Here is a 17377-nt window from a genome sequence, read left to right as displayed (position 1 = left end):
AGGGCGGGCATTCCCACTTCAACTCCAGGAGCCCCTCCCTCTCCCCCAGGCAAGGCGACCCCGCCGCCGCTGAGCAGGGCGAGGTTTGGAGACTTTTCCTGAAGGTGGGTGCTGTTGGGAGCCCCCCCCCCCGCCCCCCGGGGGACGGGAGCACCGCCACCCTCCAAAACTGCACGGGGCGCCCTCCCGGGTGAAAAGAACACTTGGAGGGGGCCCAGGGACGGAGCGCTTTCTTCCTGTGTTTAAATTTCTTCGGAAACTCTGACCGCGCGGCCGCCGCCCCTGCCCCAGCGCGGCCCCGGCGGCCCCGGCGGCCGCCGCAGCAGCAGCCGCAGCGGCGCGCGGGGCCCGCAGGGGGGCGGCCGCAGCGCACGGGGCGCGGGCAGGGCAGGGCCGGGCGGGCGGCGGGCGGGGCGGGAGGCCCGGCCCCCTGCGAGCGCGCCAACGCTGCCCCGTCCGCCCCGCAGAGGCCGCCGGGGCCGTGGATGCGGAGGGCGCGCCGCCCGGCCGGCCGGGCGCACAGGCGGCCGCGATGAGGGTCAACGAGAAGTACTCGACGCTCCCGGCCGAGGACCGCAGCGTCCACATCATCAACATCTGCGCCATCGAGGACATCGGCTACCTGCCGTCCGAGGGCACGGTGAGTGCGGGCGGCCGCGCCCCGGAGGGAGGGCCGCTCACCTGCGCCGCGTCCGGGGAGGGGGGGGGCGCGCCCCCCCCCCCCCCCGCGGAGCCGGCCTCCCCCGCCCCGCCCCCCCCCCCCCGGGGCACGGCTGGGCCCCCCGGTGGGACGCCCCCCCTGTCGTGGGGGCCGGTGGGGGCAGCGCCGTGGGGGAGGGGGGGAGCCGCCTCGCCGCGCCGCCGGAGGGTGGCAGCCTCCGGCACCCCCCCCCTCCCCCGGTGGCGACAGCCGCGCCCTTCTGGGGTTGGACCCTCCGGAGAGTCGCTCACCTGCTGGGGCACGCGGAATCCCCGGGACGCGCCGTGCCCCGCTCGGAGCGCTCAACGCCCGGGCAGCCAGCGAGGGGACGCCGGTGGCACCGGACTTCTTTCCGCGCCGGTCCCGTCCCCAGCCGGCGCCTGGTGGGAGTGGAAGCCGGCCGCGGAGGCTAGCGCCAGCTGGCCACGTGCTTGGGGACCCCTCTCTGGGGTCTGCTACCCCCACCGTTCCCTCTGGGGCCAGATCCAGAGGTCACGGGGACCCCTGGAGGGCAGAACTCGCCAGTGAGGGGGTTTGGTTTAAAGTTAGAAGGAAGTTTGCCCCGAGAGGGAAGGGCTGAGAGGGGCCCTCAGTGAGAGCAGAGGGGACCCCGGGGTGCTCACTCCCGACCAGAGATCAGACTCTCCTTCCCCCGCTCTTCCCTAGAGTGGCTGCCGCTGAGGCCCCAGCCTTGTTTCTTGGCTCTGACCTCGCGGGGATGCAGGCCTGCCTCCCTAGTCCCGGACTGGAGAGCCCGGCCGGCGTTCAGGGAGGCCCCTGTGGGATGGGATCCTGGCAGGGCGGCTCTCAGTGTTCCAGGGACAGCAGACACCCTCAGGCCCTGCGCCCTCTCCGCACTGGGGTTTGCACAGAGATGCAGGGGGCATTGGGAGCGGGTGTTGATGGAGAGAGGGGTGTCTGCTTGGGATAAATACCACTGGCCTCAGAAGCTCAGAGCCATCGTTTCGGCAAAAACACCGTGTGTCCACATCGGGTCGGGCGGCGGGCACCCCCGGGGAATGAGACGGGGAACGGCACCCCTCTGGGGCTTTGTGAGTGGTGACGGAGCGTGGCCCAGGACGGTGGCGGAGGGACCCTCCCGTAGAAGGGGCCGGAGCTGAGAATTAGCCCACTTAATCTTTTTTTTTTTTTTTTTTTAATTTTTTTTTTTTCAACGTTTTTTTATTTATTTGTGGGACAGAGAGAGACAGAGCATGAACGGGGGAGGGACAGAGAGAGAGGGAGACACAGAATCGGAAACAGGCTCCAGGCTCTGAGCCATCAGCCCAGAGCCTGACGCGGGGCTCGAACTCACGGACCGTGAGATCGTGGCCTGGCTGAAGTCGGACGCTTAACCGACTGCGCCACCCAGGCGCCCTAGCCCACTTAATCTTGACGACTCTGGGGGGCAGGCGCTGTTACTACGACCCGTGAGCACGCTGAGGCCGGGAGTGGGGTCACCCAGCAGCTGGGAGGAGAGCTAACTGGGACCTAGACACAGAAGCGGGTGTCATGGACAGCTTGCCAGAGGAACAAGCGTCCTGGGGAAGGAGCTGGTTCCACCCGTAATGGGGGTCGGGTGGGGCCTTCCAGACAAAGAGGTCTGTCTCCTGTGGCAACACCCAGAGGCGGGAGTGTGGGGGCACCAGTGAGAAGGCGCCAGAGATGATGCCAGCCAAAGAGGTGGAGAGGAGTGGGCATTCCAGAGGAAGACCGAATTCCCCTTGATGATGGGCTGGGTCTGAAATAGGGAGCCGAGCCCTTAACAATGGCCCTGGGCTCTGGAGTTGTACTTCAGGGGCCTGTTGCTTATCTGGATTCAGAAACTCTCTGTCTGCCCCCGACCCTGGCGGGGGCCATGAAATCTGCAAAGACTTGGCCCTTCGTTAGAGGTCTTCACGGTCTGGGAAGGCGTAGACAAGCCCCGACGAGACTGTCGCCTCTTAATTTGCACACGGCTCTTCCTATGGGCAGGTTTCGGGGCAGACCCTGGGCTCGGAGGGCCGTGAATCAGGGGCACTGACCCCACGAGCAGTGTCCTGCCGGTGAAATGTCTACGGGGCGGGCTGGAAGCACGATGGGGAGAGCCTCCAAGGGCATCCCCAGCACAGCTCAAGCCAGTGACGGTTGGTCGGTGATTACCCTGAGTTACCCGGTGAAGGCCGGAGGGCGTGGGCTGGTCACAGAGTTCCTATCCGGTTCCCAGACGAGCTTGCATACGTGCCGCTGCAGCATGGATGGAGTTTAACTTGGCCATCGGGACTCCCCTCCCATGCAGGCTACACTTCCCAGCTGGAGTCCCTGGGCCTCTACTTTTCCTGCCATTCCCAGGTTCCAGGATAAGAGTCAGCTCGTTGTTTCTGTACCAAGAGGCGCCAGAAACGACTCAAGAGCCAGAGGCCAAGTTGGACGCAATTTATTTCGCTAAGTTTTCTTTGTGTTTATCTTTGAGGGTTTCTGCTTTCGTCCTGCTGGCTGTCGGCGGCCCCGGATCTGTATGCCCCGACAAGCCCAGACAGCCCCAGAGAGAAGTGCCCGGGCCTGGTGTCGACCTGCCTGGAAAATAAGAGGGCTTCTCTGTCGGCGACCGACCGGGGACGATCCGTGTGGAGGTGGTGGGGAGCGCCCGACAGTCATTTGTCGCGCGGGTGATCTAAGCTTTAACGTTTGGGGGAGCAAAGTGAAGTTCGAAAGTGAACGCGGAAAGAGTCCCAGAACCGAAAGAAACTTTGCAGGTGGCTGGTTTCCTTTTCCCCGTTTTAGGAACAAGGGAACGTAGCAGCTTCTCTTTGCCCCCAGTTAGACCTGCCCCGGCTTCGGCCATCTCACACGAACGTGTGACTTTGGCTCCTGGAGCTCCGATTCCAAGTCAGAAGCCAAATAAAGGAATTCTGGTCCTAGGCCAGCTCGCCTCTTCTGCTGTCTTCTCGGAGTTGGGGGAGAGAGTTTAGAGAGGCAGGTGTGGACCGGATGTAGGCTGCCCTCCCGCTGTCTGTGGCGCTTGGGGCAGGCCTGCCGTGGAGGGGACCCCGGTCCCCTGACATCCTCCGGTGTGACCTCAGGAAGTCGTTTCTTTTCCACCGTGTTTACCGTCCTCCTCAGGGAAGCTCCTTCCGGGAGCTCTTCCTGCCAGGCGCTCTGGGGATGATCCTTGGAATACCTTCAGATCTCCCGTGACGCGTGTCCGCGTAAGAATCCCGTGACTTAGGTCGAGGGGACGTTTGTGTCCCCACCTTACAGATGGAAAAACTGAGGCTCGGGGCTGGGGAGTGTGGTGTCACCGTTGCTGGCCCGGCTGGGTCTCAGCTCCGGTACCCTTGACCTGGCGACGCCCGCCGGGAATTGTGCAGAGCCCCAGCTCCCCTGGCCCTTTATGTATGCGTGCGCTCGTTCGTTCCTTAACCACGCATTCGGCGCCAGGCGTCAAAAAGATGAATGGCAGATCCCCCGCCTTCAAGAAAGGTGTGCCGAGGGGCCACCTGCCCCTTTCTCGAGGATACGGAGAGGAGAAGGTCTCGAGGCTTTTTTCAAGCTTTTTTTGCACTGGAAAGTTGCACATACAGTCTAACCCGTGACCTCCCTGCTGCAACTTAAATCTTCACCGCTTCGTCCCGTCCTGCACGAGAAAAGCACCCACTGCCCCGCGTCACGGAAGGGCCCCACGGAGACACATGGCCACCACGGCCGCCCCCGTGGCCTTACTCTGCGACTCCCTCTCCAGCTCCTTCTATAGCCAGCTCAGAATCGCTCTCTGATCTGCATACAGTATGGTAGGAAGGGAACCCACACCTTCTGTGTAAAGGTTGCTAAGCCCTTACACTTACTCAGATAGGACCGCCCCCATTTCATAAAACTAAGACCCCAACAGAGAACGCTCCTGGTCCACAACAAATCAGTGACCAGGCCAGGCCCTGAGGGAGATCAGGGACTCTCGCACCAGTGCTTTGGGCTGTCTCCTGCCCGTCCCCACGGTGCAGCCCACCGTCTTTCACTTGTGGTCCACTTGGACCATGGGATTGTTTTTCCCCTGCCCTCCCCTATATCTGTTCTTGTCTCAGTTTCCACTTACAGCACACTCCTCTTGTGGGTTCTTTATATGCCGGGGCCTGGTGTGAACTCTTTGTGTATAGACATGTTTAATCCTTCCAGTAACCCTTTGAGGGAAGTCGTGTTATACGAGGGGGGTTTTATTATTCCCCCTGGCCCTCATTTTGCGAGGAAGGTTCCAGAAGGAGCTACCTGGGGTAGCACAGCTAAGTGCTCAGCTGGTCTTGGAATGCAGGTAGAAGGGACAGCCATTCCTGACGGGGCCTCCGTGCCGCTCCCCCCAGGTGAGGGGAGATGTTTCAGGGACATTTTTTCTCTCCCCCAGACTACAAAGGCCCTGAAAGGTCACGATCGGGCCCCAGCAGACAGATGGTTAGTGTTCAGTTTTGAACCCGGTTAACTTTTCCCTGTCTCGTGTTGGTGGGGGATTCTTGGATGTCCCCAGACCCACTTTCCTGCCCTCTGACCTGACGGGCTCACTCTGAATTTCCTCCCCATTCACTACAGCTTTTTTTTTTTTTGTCCACTTTGTTCAATACTAGACATTATCCCAGCCACCCAGGAGCATTCGCAGGGCCCCTGGCAGGTGCCAAGCCCCTTGTGTGTGTAGCTGGTTCTAGATGGAGCTGTGTCTAGACGGGGGTCCCTGGCCCGGCTTTGGGGATCCCACCACCCTGCTCCTGGGAGTTTACACCTCGTGAGTAGATGGTCCCAAGACAGCCCCAGCCCAAGAGACTCCGCTGGCCGGAGTGACCGGGGGCCCCCGGAGCACTGGGGATGGGGACTGGCCCCACGTCCGGGAAGCAGGGAGGCACCTGCAGGGAGGGAACACGGCGTGTGCGGAGGCGAGGACAGGGGACACGGATGTCCCGACTCGGGCAGAGCCTGCGGGAGTGGGGAGAGGAAGCTAGGGAAGTCGGTACAGGCAGGTTAGAGAAGGCAGTCGGCCCCCGCAGCGTGGGCTGACCTCCTCCCACGGGTGAGCCTCCACCCGCTGTGTGGGAAATAGTCCTGCCCACGGTACCACAGTGCTCCCTCATCAGGTCAGGACTCAGTGAGAGGACGTGCCCTGAGCTCAGGAAGAGTGTCAGCCCTGTCCTAGTTACTGGGGGGGGGAGGGTGCCCTGGGTGTGCAGACGGGACTCGGGGCTGGGCTCAGCCTCCCCACCTGCGCTGTATCCCCCCCTGCCTCCCAGAGGAGAGGAGGAGAGCTGCTCTTTCCTGCCTCTCAGGACCCTGAAAAGAGGCTGGGGTCTTTGGCGGACGTGTCCCGTGCGGGGCTTGGCGGGGCTGGGACTCCCTTCTCCCCTCCTCCTCCCACCCTGCCCGCGCGGGTGGGGCCCTGGCCCTTGCTCACCCACGAGTCTCCGGATGGACACCCGTAAGAGCAAGCCAGCTGGGCATCCACACTGCCAGGTCCCGTGAAGGCCACCTAGGTGGCCCTAGATTCCCAGTCGCTGCAGGTGGAAATCGACCGCTCACGTCCAGCCACCTGCCGGCCCTGGGTGCAGGCCGCGCCCTGTCGGGCTGTGAGCATCCTGATACCAGCCGGGGAGACTGCGACTGTGGGGGGGGGGGGGGCGTGACGCCCCCCTCCCTAACCAGGGGTGAGGCCCAAACGCCCCTCTCCCTCCAGGCGTGCATCCATCACTTTGCCTCTCTCCCTCTCCTCTCTCCCTGCTGCCCCCGAGCCGGACATTTGGAAGGAAATGATCACACGGGGGCCCCCACCCTCCAGGTGTCCTTGTTGCACCTCGGACCTAACACAGACCATCAGCCCTGATGGTCTCCTGACCATCAGGCTTCTCCTGACCACGTGCAAGGCCCGTTGGAGCCCAGTGCGGGGGTCGGGAGGCATCCTGGGTCTCCAGGCGACCCTGTGGGGAGACTCTGAGCACAGCTCTGTCCTCGAACCATGGGGCCTGGGGCCTGCCTTCAGCCACGTGCCAGGCTCACGCCCTGTGGGGGGGGGGGCTCATTCTTGGCTGAAGGTGCGTGTCTAGGACTGATGGCAGGAATGGGGTGAAAGCCGGGAGGTCAGGTTGCAGGACTGAGGCTCGGCTCTGAGGAGAGCTGCTCACGAGGCTACTTCCAGCATGATTTTATTTCTTTTCCCTTCCTGCCGAAGACCCGTTTGCTGATTAACCTGTCTGCCCTCAGCAACCAGCGAAATCCCACTGGAGTTCTAGAGATTCGCGTTGAGTGTTAGTGGCAGTGCAGCTGTGCTGAGGTTTTTAATGTGTTTTTAACGTTTATTCATTTTTGAGAGAGACAGAGCGTGAGCGGGGAGGGGCAGAGAGAGGGAGACACAGAATCCGAAGCGGGCTCCAGGCTCCGAGCCGTCGGCACAGAGCCCGACGCGGGGCTCGAACCCACGAACTGTGAGATCGTGATCTGAGCTGAAGTCAGACGTTTAACTGACTGAGTCACCCAGGCGCCTGGCGGTTTTAATTTTTACTCCTCAGTCCCCCATTTCTGTCTCGTTGGCCCTCTAGAGCCCCTCAGGCAGACAGGGAAACCGAGGCAAGCAAATCCATGCAGAGCAGCCCCTGTCAGGGCCCTGCCCCGACCCCTCGGCCCACCCCAGGGCACCCCCTGGTGCGGGAGCAGGTGGAGGCCACCTGGAAAGGGGAATTAATGCCCAGGAGTAAGTAGACAACCACCTAGGATGGAGCCCGGCTGCCCCAGGCCGTGACCCTGCCTGCAGCCCTCCTCTCTCAGCCCCTCCCTCCGTGCCCACCTCCCCTCACCCTCACTCTGGCCCCCGAGACGACCTCTCGGGTAAACCTCTGAACCCACGCACTCAACTCAGGCTCTGGCCTTGGGGGACCCAGACTAACACACAGCTAACTGGCGTCAGAGCTGGAACCGGCCCAGGCGAGGGCCCACGGCCATGCTGCCGGGAAGTTACCCTGCACGCCGGCCATCAAAGGCTGAGATCTGTACGCACGGGACCCGAGCGCCCCGGCCGGGGACCCTGGGGAAGCGAATAGAGGTCACTTCCCTGGGTTGGAGGGGGTGGGTGGTCTTGCACTTTTTCTGGCCACCTTTGCAAGCAGGCCGGGCCCTCCCAGCAAGCCCGCTCCACCTCCGCTGACCGGGAGGCCTCCCGAGCAGGGGTGGGGGGGTGGGGGGTCCGGCCCGGCCTCCCTGCATCCGTGACGGCGAACGTCCCCTCGAACGCCGGCTCCACGGAGACGGGGCCGCCGTGCGCCCACCCTGCCGGCCCCAGGGTGGGCGCTCGGGCGGTTAGGACCCCGCTCCCCTCCACGGGCCCGCCCCTGACCGTCTGACAGGGGTGATTTGTCCTCCCCTCGCAGCTGCTGAACTCGCTGTCCGTGGACCCCGACGCCGAGTGCAAGCACGGCCTCTACTTCCGGGACGGCAGACGCAAGGTGGACTACATCCTGGTGTACCACCCCAAGAGGCCCTCGGGCAGCAGGACCCTGGCCAGGAGGGTGCAGCACGGCGACGCGGCCCCCGCGGCCCGCGGCGCCAGGCAGGACCGGCCGCTGCCGGGCAAGGGGGACGTGGGGGCGGCGGGGGGGCCCGAGCCCCCGACGGACTACCACGAGGACGACAAGCGTTTCCGCAGGGAGGAGTACGAGGGGAACCTCCTGGAGGCCGGCCTGGAGCTGGAGCGGGACGAGGAGGTAACCGTCCCCGCTTCCTGTGGGCGCGCGGGGTGCGCAGGCCGGCCGGGGCCCCGGCGCCGTGTCCAGAAGGCGGTGCGGCGAGGGGTCCTCCCGGCTTTAGCCCGCTCTCCGACAAGGGCCGACGCAAAGGCCGCTCCTGTTAAGGTTGGGCAGAAATCGCTTGTTCGGGTTTGGGGGAGACCCCCCAGCCAGCAACCCGCACCCACCGGCCCCGGAGACACCTGCTCTCGGGGAGGGGCAGGGCATTTCCTGCTCTGGTCACGTCCTTCCCTAAGGAAGACATGCCCCTCCCCAGGGACTGAGGATGAAGCTCTCCTGGAGACTGACCTCGGCCCTTCTGGGGCCTCAGTTTCTCAATCTGTCAGGTGGGGAGGTCAGTCTGGCTTGATCTCTGGGGGCTCTGGTGCTCTGAAATCCCCCGACCATAAAACCGTTTTCTGCAGCGCCTGCCCCTGGCAAAGCCTGAGCATCTTTCGAAGGAAAGCGTTCTGGGGAGAATGAAAGGCTGAGTCACCCGGGGTGCAGGGCCGCCCCGGTGGCGGGAGGCTGGGCAGCGGCCGGGAGCGGGGCCTCGGCAGCCCTCGGGACAGTCGGTGCTTCCCTCCACTTTTCGGCAAACTTGCCGTGCCCTCCCCTGCCAGCTCCTTAACCTCTCTGTGCACAGGGTGGTGGGGGGTTCCTTCCGCGAGCACTGGGAGGACAGGCCCCTCGCCCACAGCGCTGTCACCGTGCAGACTGGCCGAGAATGAGCAAAGGTCTCTGCGACACGTTAACAGCAGCGCGAGTAGTCAGCAGGCGGCCTGAGGGAGTCGTGGGCCAACGGTGCGTGTTTAAAAGTTGGTTTCAGTTTGCTGCGTATCATCGAGAACCACCGCGTCCTTAAATGATGGATGCTTTGGGTCTGGCGAGAGGGACGCCTTTGGGGTCCTCCGACCAGCAAGCCAGTCGGCGGAGTCAGCTGGTGTGAACGCCCTTTCCCGACACGCTCAGAGTGCTGGCCCCGAACGCGTCCGGAAACGCGTGGTGGGGCCTCTCTCTCCCCTGACCTAGCGGTCGAGGGATCTCGTGCTGCACACAGAGCATTTCTCTGGGTGACTCTCTCCTTCGGAGGCTCGGCTCCCTGGCGGGGGTTGATTTCTGCGGCTGGAGTGGTTCCCGTTGGAGGGGCCTGTGAGCTTTGATGTTCGGGGTCCTAAGGAGACTGCAGAGGGCTCTCTCGAGGGCAGGGCGCGCAGTGCCCGTCCCTTGGGATTTTCTGTCTCCTCACTTTGTCTGAGACCTGAGCCCTGGGCCGCTCAGAAGAGGGGAGCCGTCGGTGCGCTGACTTCCGGCACGTTCCGCCCGGCCAGCCCCGTGCTGTTGTCCGAACAACGTGGCCACTGTGTGGGCTCAGCTCTGACGTGGCGCTTCGTAGCTGGAGGAGACAACGGGCTCCGTCGGAGGCAGGAGAGGCTGCTGGGCGAGCTTGGGCTCCGAGCTACCTGTGCCTGGTCTGTCCGCTAAGGGATGCGCTCCCTGTTCCCGTCATTCTTTCCCGACGACGGCTTCAGAGTCTTGCGCCCGGAAGGCCCCCCCCCCCGAGGTGTGGCAATGCGCACTGACCCCGGCCAGATCCCAGAGCCTTGGCCTGCCCTTCGCAAGGCTTACGGGGTCGCGTGGGCCTCAGTTTCTCCATCTGTAGCGTGGAACGGCGGTCGTGTTTGTGTCAGTGGGTGATCGTGAGCAAAGGGCAGGGGCTTAACTCGAGTCTGGCACGAGGCAAATCCTGGGCTGTCGTTAACGTTAAATCACGTGTTATGGTTCATCTGGAGGAGGGGGAGGAGCCTTTCCAAGTCCACTGCAACACACATGCCTTTCTTAAAACTTCACAGGATGTGATCGTGACTTTGAAGTAGAAAGCAAACACAGAAGGGCGCCTGGGAGGCTCAGCCAGTTGAGCGTCCGACTTTGGCTCTGGTCGTGATCTCACGGCTCGTGGGTTTGAGCCCTGCTTTGGGCTCTGTGCTGACGGCTCGGAGCCTGGAGCCTGCTTTGGATTCTGTGTCTCCCTCTCTCTCCGCTCCTCCCCCACTGACGAAAGCACTCTCTCTCTCTCTCTCTCTCAAAAGTGAAAAAAAAATTTTTTTAAATGATAATAAAAAAAAGGAAATGGAGATATGGGAGTCACTGTCCCACAAAAGATCCGGTTTTCCCAATAAGACCTAAGAATTTCATTGAAAGTTTTGCCCTATGGCTAAAAGAGGTTTTTCAGCAGTGGATGTGGGTCGTTTTAAAAGCGAAAGCAGCACCGGGCGGCTCCAGTCTCCAGCGGCTGAAGCCAGGCCGTGTCGTCTCCCTCCCGGGGTCCCTCGAGTCATAAACCGTGTTCTACGAGGGCCCCTCTCACCCCCGAGCTTCCATCAGAGATGGCCAGGGCCCAAGGCGGTTGGCAAAACCATCCGCCTGGTTTTGCCTGGTGCCTCCCCCCGCCCTGCTGGACACGGGCAGAACCAGAATCTGTTCAGAGACTGTCCGGGCGCGGCCGCTGAGGTGTGTGCCGGCCCCTGCCAGCGTGATTAGCAGACCGCGGCTGTCGCCTTGATTTCAAGGAGAGACGTCCTGGCTAATGAATCACTCCCGGGGGTGTGTGTGCTCCGATTACAAGGAGCGAAGAGTGGCAGTTTTGGAAATAGGATAGCCCCCAGGAGAACCCAGTTGTGCAAGCTGACCCGATTGGAAGCGGCACCGGGGCTTAGGTGCGCTTTCCTGGTGAGAAAAACCTATGCGTTCCATCAGATACTGAAACGCTCGCGAGGTGGGGAGTCACTCTTCAAGGAGGGGCTTCTGCCATGCCCCGGTGGCGCCCCAGGTCCCGATCACCAAAACGCTTCAGAGGTTTCCAGACGTCCTCAGGACCCAGTATCACTCCTGGTGGAGAAACCCTACATCGATAGCCTGGATGAGGAGGCAGAGGAAAAGAGGGAGGGAGAGAAATGGGGCGGGGGGCGGGGGGCAGGGAGAGAGAACCTCAAGCAGGCTTCCCAGCACGGAGCCCTACGCGGGGCTTGATCCCACGACCCCCGGATCATGACCTGAGCCGAAATCAAGAGTGGGACCCTCAACCGACTGAGCCGCCCAGGTGCCCCGGAGGAGGGCCCCTCTTGCACCCTGCTGGCCCAGACTTCTGCGGCCACGACCGGGCAGCCGCCCAGAGGTCACCAGGGCACGGACGTGACCTGCCTTTGCTCCGCGAGAGGCCAGCGGGCGTGCAAGGCCGCACTGCTCCCGGGCAGAATGTGCGCCCCGACGGGGCCTTTCTCCCGAGTCAGGAGGTTTATTGCTTTGAAGACGTCCTGGGATGACGTCCTAGGGACACGGACCGGTTAGTGCCCTGGGGCAGCCCGAACAAATGACCACAGATTGAGTCTCACGGTTTGGGGGACCAGATGTCCAAAATCCAGGTTTCGGCAGGGCTGTGCTCCCTCTGAAGGTTTCAAGCGCAGGGTCCTTCCTGCCTCCGTCAGCTTAGGGGGCCCCCGGCATCCCTGGGCTGTGGCCGCGCCCCTCCAGCCTCCGCCTCCGCGGGGCCGCCTTCCGTGTGTCTCCTTTGCTTGTAAGGGCCTGCCCTCCCGCGCTGTGACCACGTCTTAACTTGAGCGCATCTGCAGAGTCTTATACCCAAATAAGCTCCCGTTCTGAGATTCTGGGGTTAGGACGTGGACGTCTCTTTGGGGGGACGCCACGCACCCACTGCAACAGCTGAGGCTGCGCTGGAGCGGGCATCTCAGGGGTGGCGCGGTGCCCGCGGCGGGCAGGAGAGGCGTGGCTCGTGGTTGGGGGCAGATCGGGGCAGGTGGTCTGGAGGGCGGGGTCCGGCCTCGGGCAGGTTGTCCGGCTGCAGGGCCTGGAGACGCACAGGAACACTCGGGGTGGGGGGGGGGGTCCCGTCGGGATGCTCGCTCCGACTCAGCAGGCCGGGGGCGGGCCTGAGCAGCGTCTCTAACCAGCTCCCAGGGTGCACGGTGGCTGAGGAGCCCGGAAGGTACTTGGAGTTGTGAGGAGCTGGCAGGCCTTTTCCTCCATGAGCCAGCAGAAGCAGCCCCCGAGATGGGCCCCCCAGCGTCCACGCGAGCCCTGTTCGGTCCCCCAGAGGCAGCCCCGGACAGAGACCCCAGCAGTGGCTATGCTGGGCCGAGGGCGCACGGGGCACGGGAGACACACTGTCCCTCACACCCCCCCCCCACCCCGGGTACGGGACAGTAAAGGTGGAGCCTGTGGCCGGGGGTCCCCCATCTTTCCCCTCCGCACTGTCCTCCCCCAGGCACCGTAGGCTCCGAGGAACCCCATTTGGAAACCACGTCCCAGACGCCGGGAAGGGAGAGACCCCGGGGCGGACAGGCCTCGGTGCCGCGATCCGGAGGGTGGCCCCACACGTCCGTTTTGGACACGAGGTCCAGGAGGGCTCCCGTGTCAGAGGCCCCAGGACGGCATGACAGGAAGTGGCGGGAAGGGAGGGCGGTGTCCGCCCCCTCCCCACCCACCGCAGCGGGGCCAGCGTCCGGGCTTCCCACCAAACGGAGGACAACGCTTCCTTGCCACTGAAGCCCGTCAGCGTTTTTCAAGTCTGGCCTCAAAGCCTGCCGGACATTATTTATGTCCGCGGGTCACTGCCGAGAAGGCCACGCGCTCAAGTCCCGGCTGTGTGTGCTGGGGTGGCTGGGGCCCATCCTGCCCCGGGGTTGAACTTGACCCTGGTTTTGGTAGAGCTGTGGAGGCCACGGACGCAGGAACCCTGTCACGTCTGTTTGCTTTCATGCTGCTGACGGGGGCTCACCTCTGCACCCAGGCCGGCCGGCCGGCGCTTCTCAGCATGCCTGCCCTGGAGCTGACGTGGCCCCCCGAGGCAAGGGTTTCCCATCTTTGTTAGCGTGGATGTTGCTTTTCAAAAGCGAGTCAGGAGGAGTGGCTGCTGTTTCCAGACGAGCTTCGGGGGTGCACAGTGCGGCGGGGAGGTCGGCCTCCGAGCTCCCAGTGAGGCTCAGACCCGCTCGGCCGGGGCAGCCGGGAGGCTTCTCCTCTCTGGGCCTCAGTTTTCCCGCCTGTGAAATGGGGACGATGGCCCTTCCCTCCTCGCGGAGTGCTGGGGGAAGGCTGGAAAGCAAACAGCTCCTTGCCCGCAGCTCCCCGGGACCCCTCCCGCCCGACGGGAATCAGAAGGCATATCTGGGCAGGGCAGGGTCCTCTGGTGCGTGGGGACCCCTCGTGCACCACACTGACACGAGGTGACTGTGGCTGGTGGTGGGAAGGGTTGCCGTGGTCCCGGGAGAGAGAGGTGGGGGGGACAGAGGATCCAAAGCAGGCTCTGAGCTGTCAGCACAGAGCCCGACGCGGGGCTCGAACCCACGCGCCGTGAGATCGTGACCCGAGCCGAAGTTGGACGCTTCACCGACTCCTCTGACCCTCCCCTTGCAGGCAGGGAGGATCTTCAAACACGTTTGCTGAGCGTTAGGGCTCCTTATGACATGTTTTTGTTTCTGGAAGTTCTGCTTGGTTCTTTCCCAAATTGGCTGTGTCACTTTTTCCGTGGTTTCCTGTCCTTTGCGGGACCTTTCTGACTTGACGTTTATTTCTTTGAACGAGGTAAACATGGCTGGTTTGTGATCCATGTAATCCTTTCTGCGTCCCCTGGCTGGGCGGGGGGGGGGGGGAGGACCTGTGCACATTCTCCCCGGCCGCCTCTCATCCTGGGGCGCCTCGCCCTCTTGTCCGCCGGCCCCTGCCCTTTACATGCCCGGGGGCCCCCAAGGCCTGGGAGGAAGGGGCCCTCGTCCGGAGAGGCTTGTCTGCATCACCCATCTGAGGGCGTTACAGCTGGAACCACCTTGAACCAAGGTCACAGGCTGAGGTCCCCGGATGCACTGGATCCGAGGAGTTTGGGGGCCAGGACTTTTCAGGGCGATCTCCACCTCCTCCCCTCCCCCTTCTCCTGCTCTGCCCGGCACCACGACCGCCTTCCCTGCAATTGCCCGTGTGTGGAGGGGGAGGGCCCTTCCTGGGGGTCTCCAGGGGTGTCCAGCTCCCCAGGGGGTGGGCCTGGGGCCGCCCTGGGAACGGCCCAGCCTTGGTCAGCGTTCTGAGCGCATCAGCGCCCTGCTCTTACCCCTTGAGCTCCTTTGAGGCTGTGACGTTCATTTTATTTACTTTTTGCCTTTCACAGAACAAGGACCGCGAATGACTATTTTTGGTGATTTATTTATCACTCATTCCCTCAGCACACCAGGCCTTGGGGCAGAGCCCGTGGCAGGGACTGGGGGTACAGATGCCCCCCGCCCTGTCCTCGCTCCCGTTCTCGGCCTCCCCCCAGCTCACCTGAGCTTTGATTGGTGGCAGCGGTGTGATGGTGTAGGAGGCGTGGTTGCCCCAGTGCACGACGTGACCGCTCCTCCTGGACAGCATAGACGTGGTCAGCAGAGAGACTGTGATGCGGGGCATGCCCGTTAGCGGACCACACGCCTGGTGACGGAGGGTGACTCCGGGACGCCATGTGGGTGGGGGGCAGGTGTGAACCCATCAGGGTCGAGCTGCCCCGAGCCAGGGCACGGCGGTACCTGCCAGCGGGTCGGGGAGGGGACCGCCCCAGGCTGCGCCCTGCGGGTGCTCGGCAGGGGTGGCCTCGCCCTCCTCCCCCCAGCCCACTCGGCAAGCGTCATCGAGCACCTGCTCCAGGGACCCAGGGCACCAGGCACCCTCTCCGTCCCTAGGATCAGGGGATCCGTGGTCAGCCACACGGACATCTCTGGCCCAGAACCAGTGTTCCAGGTCACATCCGTGCGGGACACTGGTGCCGACCAGAAGAGCAGACAGACACCCGTGCCGCGGAAAATGCGCCTGGCGGAACACGCGGCACCGGGCGTCACGGGCCACGAAAACCTATTTGTGGCAGAGAACAGGACCCCTCCCCGAGGGCAGGCCCGGCATTCCGAGGGCAGGGTCTGGAGGGGGCCTGTGCCAGGTGGGCGTCGCGAGGTCTTCGTCGGGAGCTGAGGCCCGGGTGGTGGTCGGGGGGCCAGCCTGAGCCCCTCCTGGGCTTCCCCTTCCGGACTGAGCTCAGGCGTCCCTGCTGGGGACAGCAGAGCCAGCGCCCGTGGAGCCGGGGCAGGGTCAGCACACAGGGAGGGAGCTGCCGCGGAGACCTTTCTGGTGCCACCAGCACCCTGGGGACCCTCAGTTCCCTCAGTCAGTTCCCTGCGGCAGCCAGAAAGGTGCCTGCGGGGCGTGAAGCGGCCTGGGGGTCAGAGGGGGGCGAGGAGACGGTGCTGCCCGGAGCGCTCTGGGGAGCCAAGGGCAACCAGAAACCGCCCATGCCTGGTCCTTGCTGCCGAGAACCTTCCAGCAATCCCCGAGCCCTCAGCTGCCGGAGGAGGCCGCGACCAGATGGCGGCCGTGGGGATGTGGGGGGAGCCCTTGCGGCGCTCAACCTCCGCGAGTCCCCTGTGGGGATGTTATTTTGTTTGGTTTGTGACTTTCTGCTTCCTTCTGAAAGGAAAGTGCTGGAAACAGTTCTGGCGAGGTCACAGCTTTTGCGAGTTTGGCTCAGAACAGAGACTTGAACGTACTTAGTTTGCGCCCGGAGAGCTCCTGGCCAGGTGGGCATGTCCTCGGCTTGGGCGCCGGGGGCCCTGCCCCTGCCCCTGCCCAGGACAGCGCCAGGGGCCTGCGGGCGCTCCCGCCCCTCGCTGCTCCGGGCATCCGGCCGGGGAAACGGGGACCCGGCCCTCTGGCGCTTTCTTCCCGCTGGGGGCGGACTGCGGTCAGGCCGGGCACCACGTCCGAGAACATCCCACATGTGTTTTTTCCGAACTGGTCCCACGGCCCCTTTCCCAAATCCCGCCAGATGTTTCCTGGGAGAGACCTCGTTGCTCACGTAAACAGAGGAGCGTGCTTTCCCAGGCAGGCCGGCCACAGGCACCAGCTCCTTCGTCGCTATCCACACAAATCTCCGTGGGACTCAGGAGAGTGGATTTCGGGTCTTTGTGGGTGGGTGAGCGGTGCCCAGAAATAGACCCGGGTCTGTGACACGGGAAGACAGCCTCCTGCTGCGTGTGGGCTGTTGACGGTCACTCATCCCCCCCCCCGCCCCCCGGGTGCCCCGCGGGGTCGGCCCGCGCCCGTGAGTCACCGGGATCCGGGGCCCTGCGGCCTCTCAGATCTCGGTGCCCGCCGGGGCTTCCCCGGGCTTGCTGGCCAAGGGCGCCCGTGCACGTTAGCCACATGGCCTCGGCTGCCCCGTGGCCAAGGGGAGGCGTTCCTGAGCAGAAGTAACAGAGTGACCTCTCCTGCCCGCCGGGGGGCTGGGTGGGGACGCCAGGGGCACCAGGGGCTGCCCTGAGGATGCAGCAAGTCTTATGCTGCAGAGATTTGCAGATGGGGAAACGGGCTCAGAGAGGTTGAATCACTCGCCAGAGACACACAGGGTTGGGACAGGGTGCTGACTCGGGCCGCCCAACCTCAGGACCTCATCCGGTGCCTGCCGGACCCGCCGGCCCTGGAGGAGGATGGGGGCTCCGCTCCCCAGAGCCCCCTGCGCTGGGTACGGCACCCTGGGGCCCCTGAAGCCCTCACCCGTCGGGCCTCTGTCCCGAGCACCCTGGTCCTGGCTGGTCGCTCTGAGGCAACTTCAGGCCCCAGCTCCTGGGCGCAGGCTTCTTGGAAGCTCCTCTGACCACGTAGACAGGCTCCCTGCACAAAGCCCTGCGGGGCTCAGAGCTGCAGCTCTAGACCCGCGTGGCGGGCTGAACGGTGGCCCCCAAAGCCGCGTCCACCTGGCACCTGCAAACGTGACTTTGCTTGGAAGAAAGGTCTTTGTGGATGGAGTTCAGGGTCTCTGGGCAAGATGACCCGGGATTTAGGGCGGGCCCTCCACCCAATGACAGGTGTCCTTAGAAGAGAAAGGAGGGGTTTGAAACATGGAGGCACACAGGTGAGGCCACGTGGT

The 17377-nt window shown here is 63.9% G+C and overlaps 1 protein-coding gene across 1 annotated transcript in view; it reads left to right on the top strand.

The window, feature by feature from the left end:
* The window catches only part of ANO1 (anoctamin 1), a 141320-nt gene that overhangs the window by 58439 nt on the left and 65504 nt on the right, over positions 1 to 17377 (top strand). Inside the window, 2 exon segments of the mRNA XM_053899345.1 lie at positions 468 to 640; positions 8068 to 8400. Coding sequence (XP_053755320.1) covers positions 468 to 640; positions 8068 to 8400 — 506 coding nt within the window.

This window comes from Panthera pardus, unplaced genomic scaffold, assembly GCF_024362965.1.
Source record: "Panthera pardus isolate Hobbes unplaced genomic scaffold, ASM2436296v1 HiC_scaffold_12, whole genome shotgun sequence".
Taxonomy (NCBI): Eukaryota; Metazoa; Chordata; class Mammalia; order Carnivora; family Felidae; genus Panthera; species Panthera pardus.
This window is presented reverse-complemented; position numbering and strand designations above follow the sequence as displayed.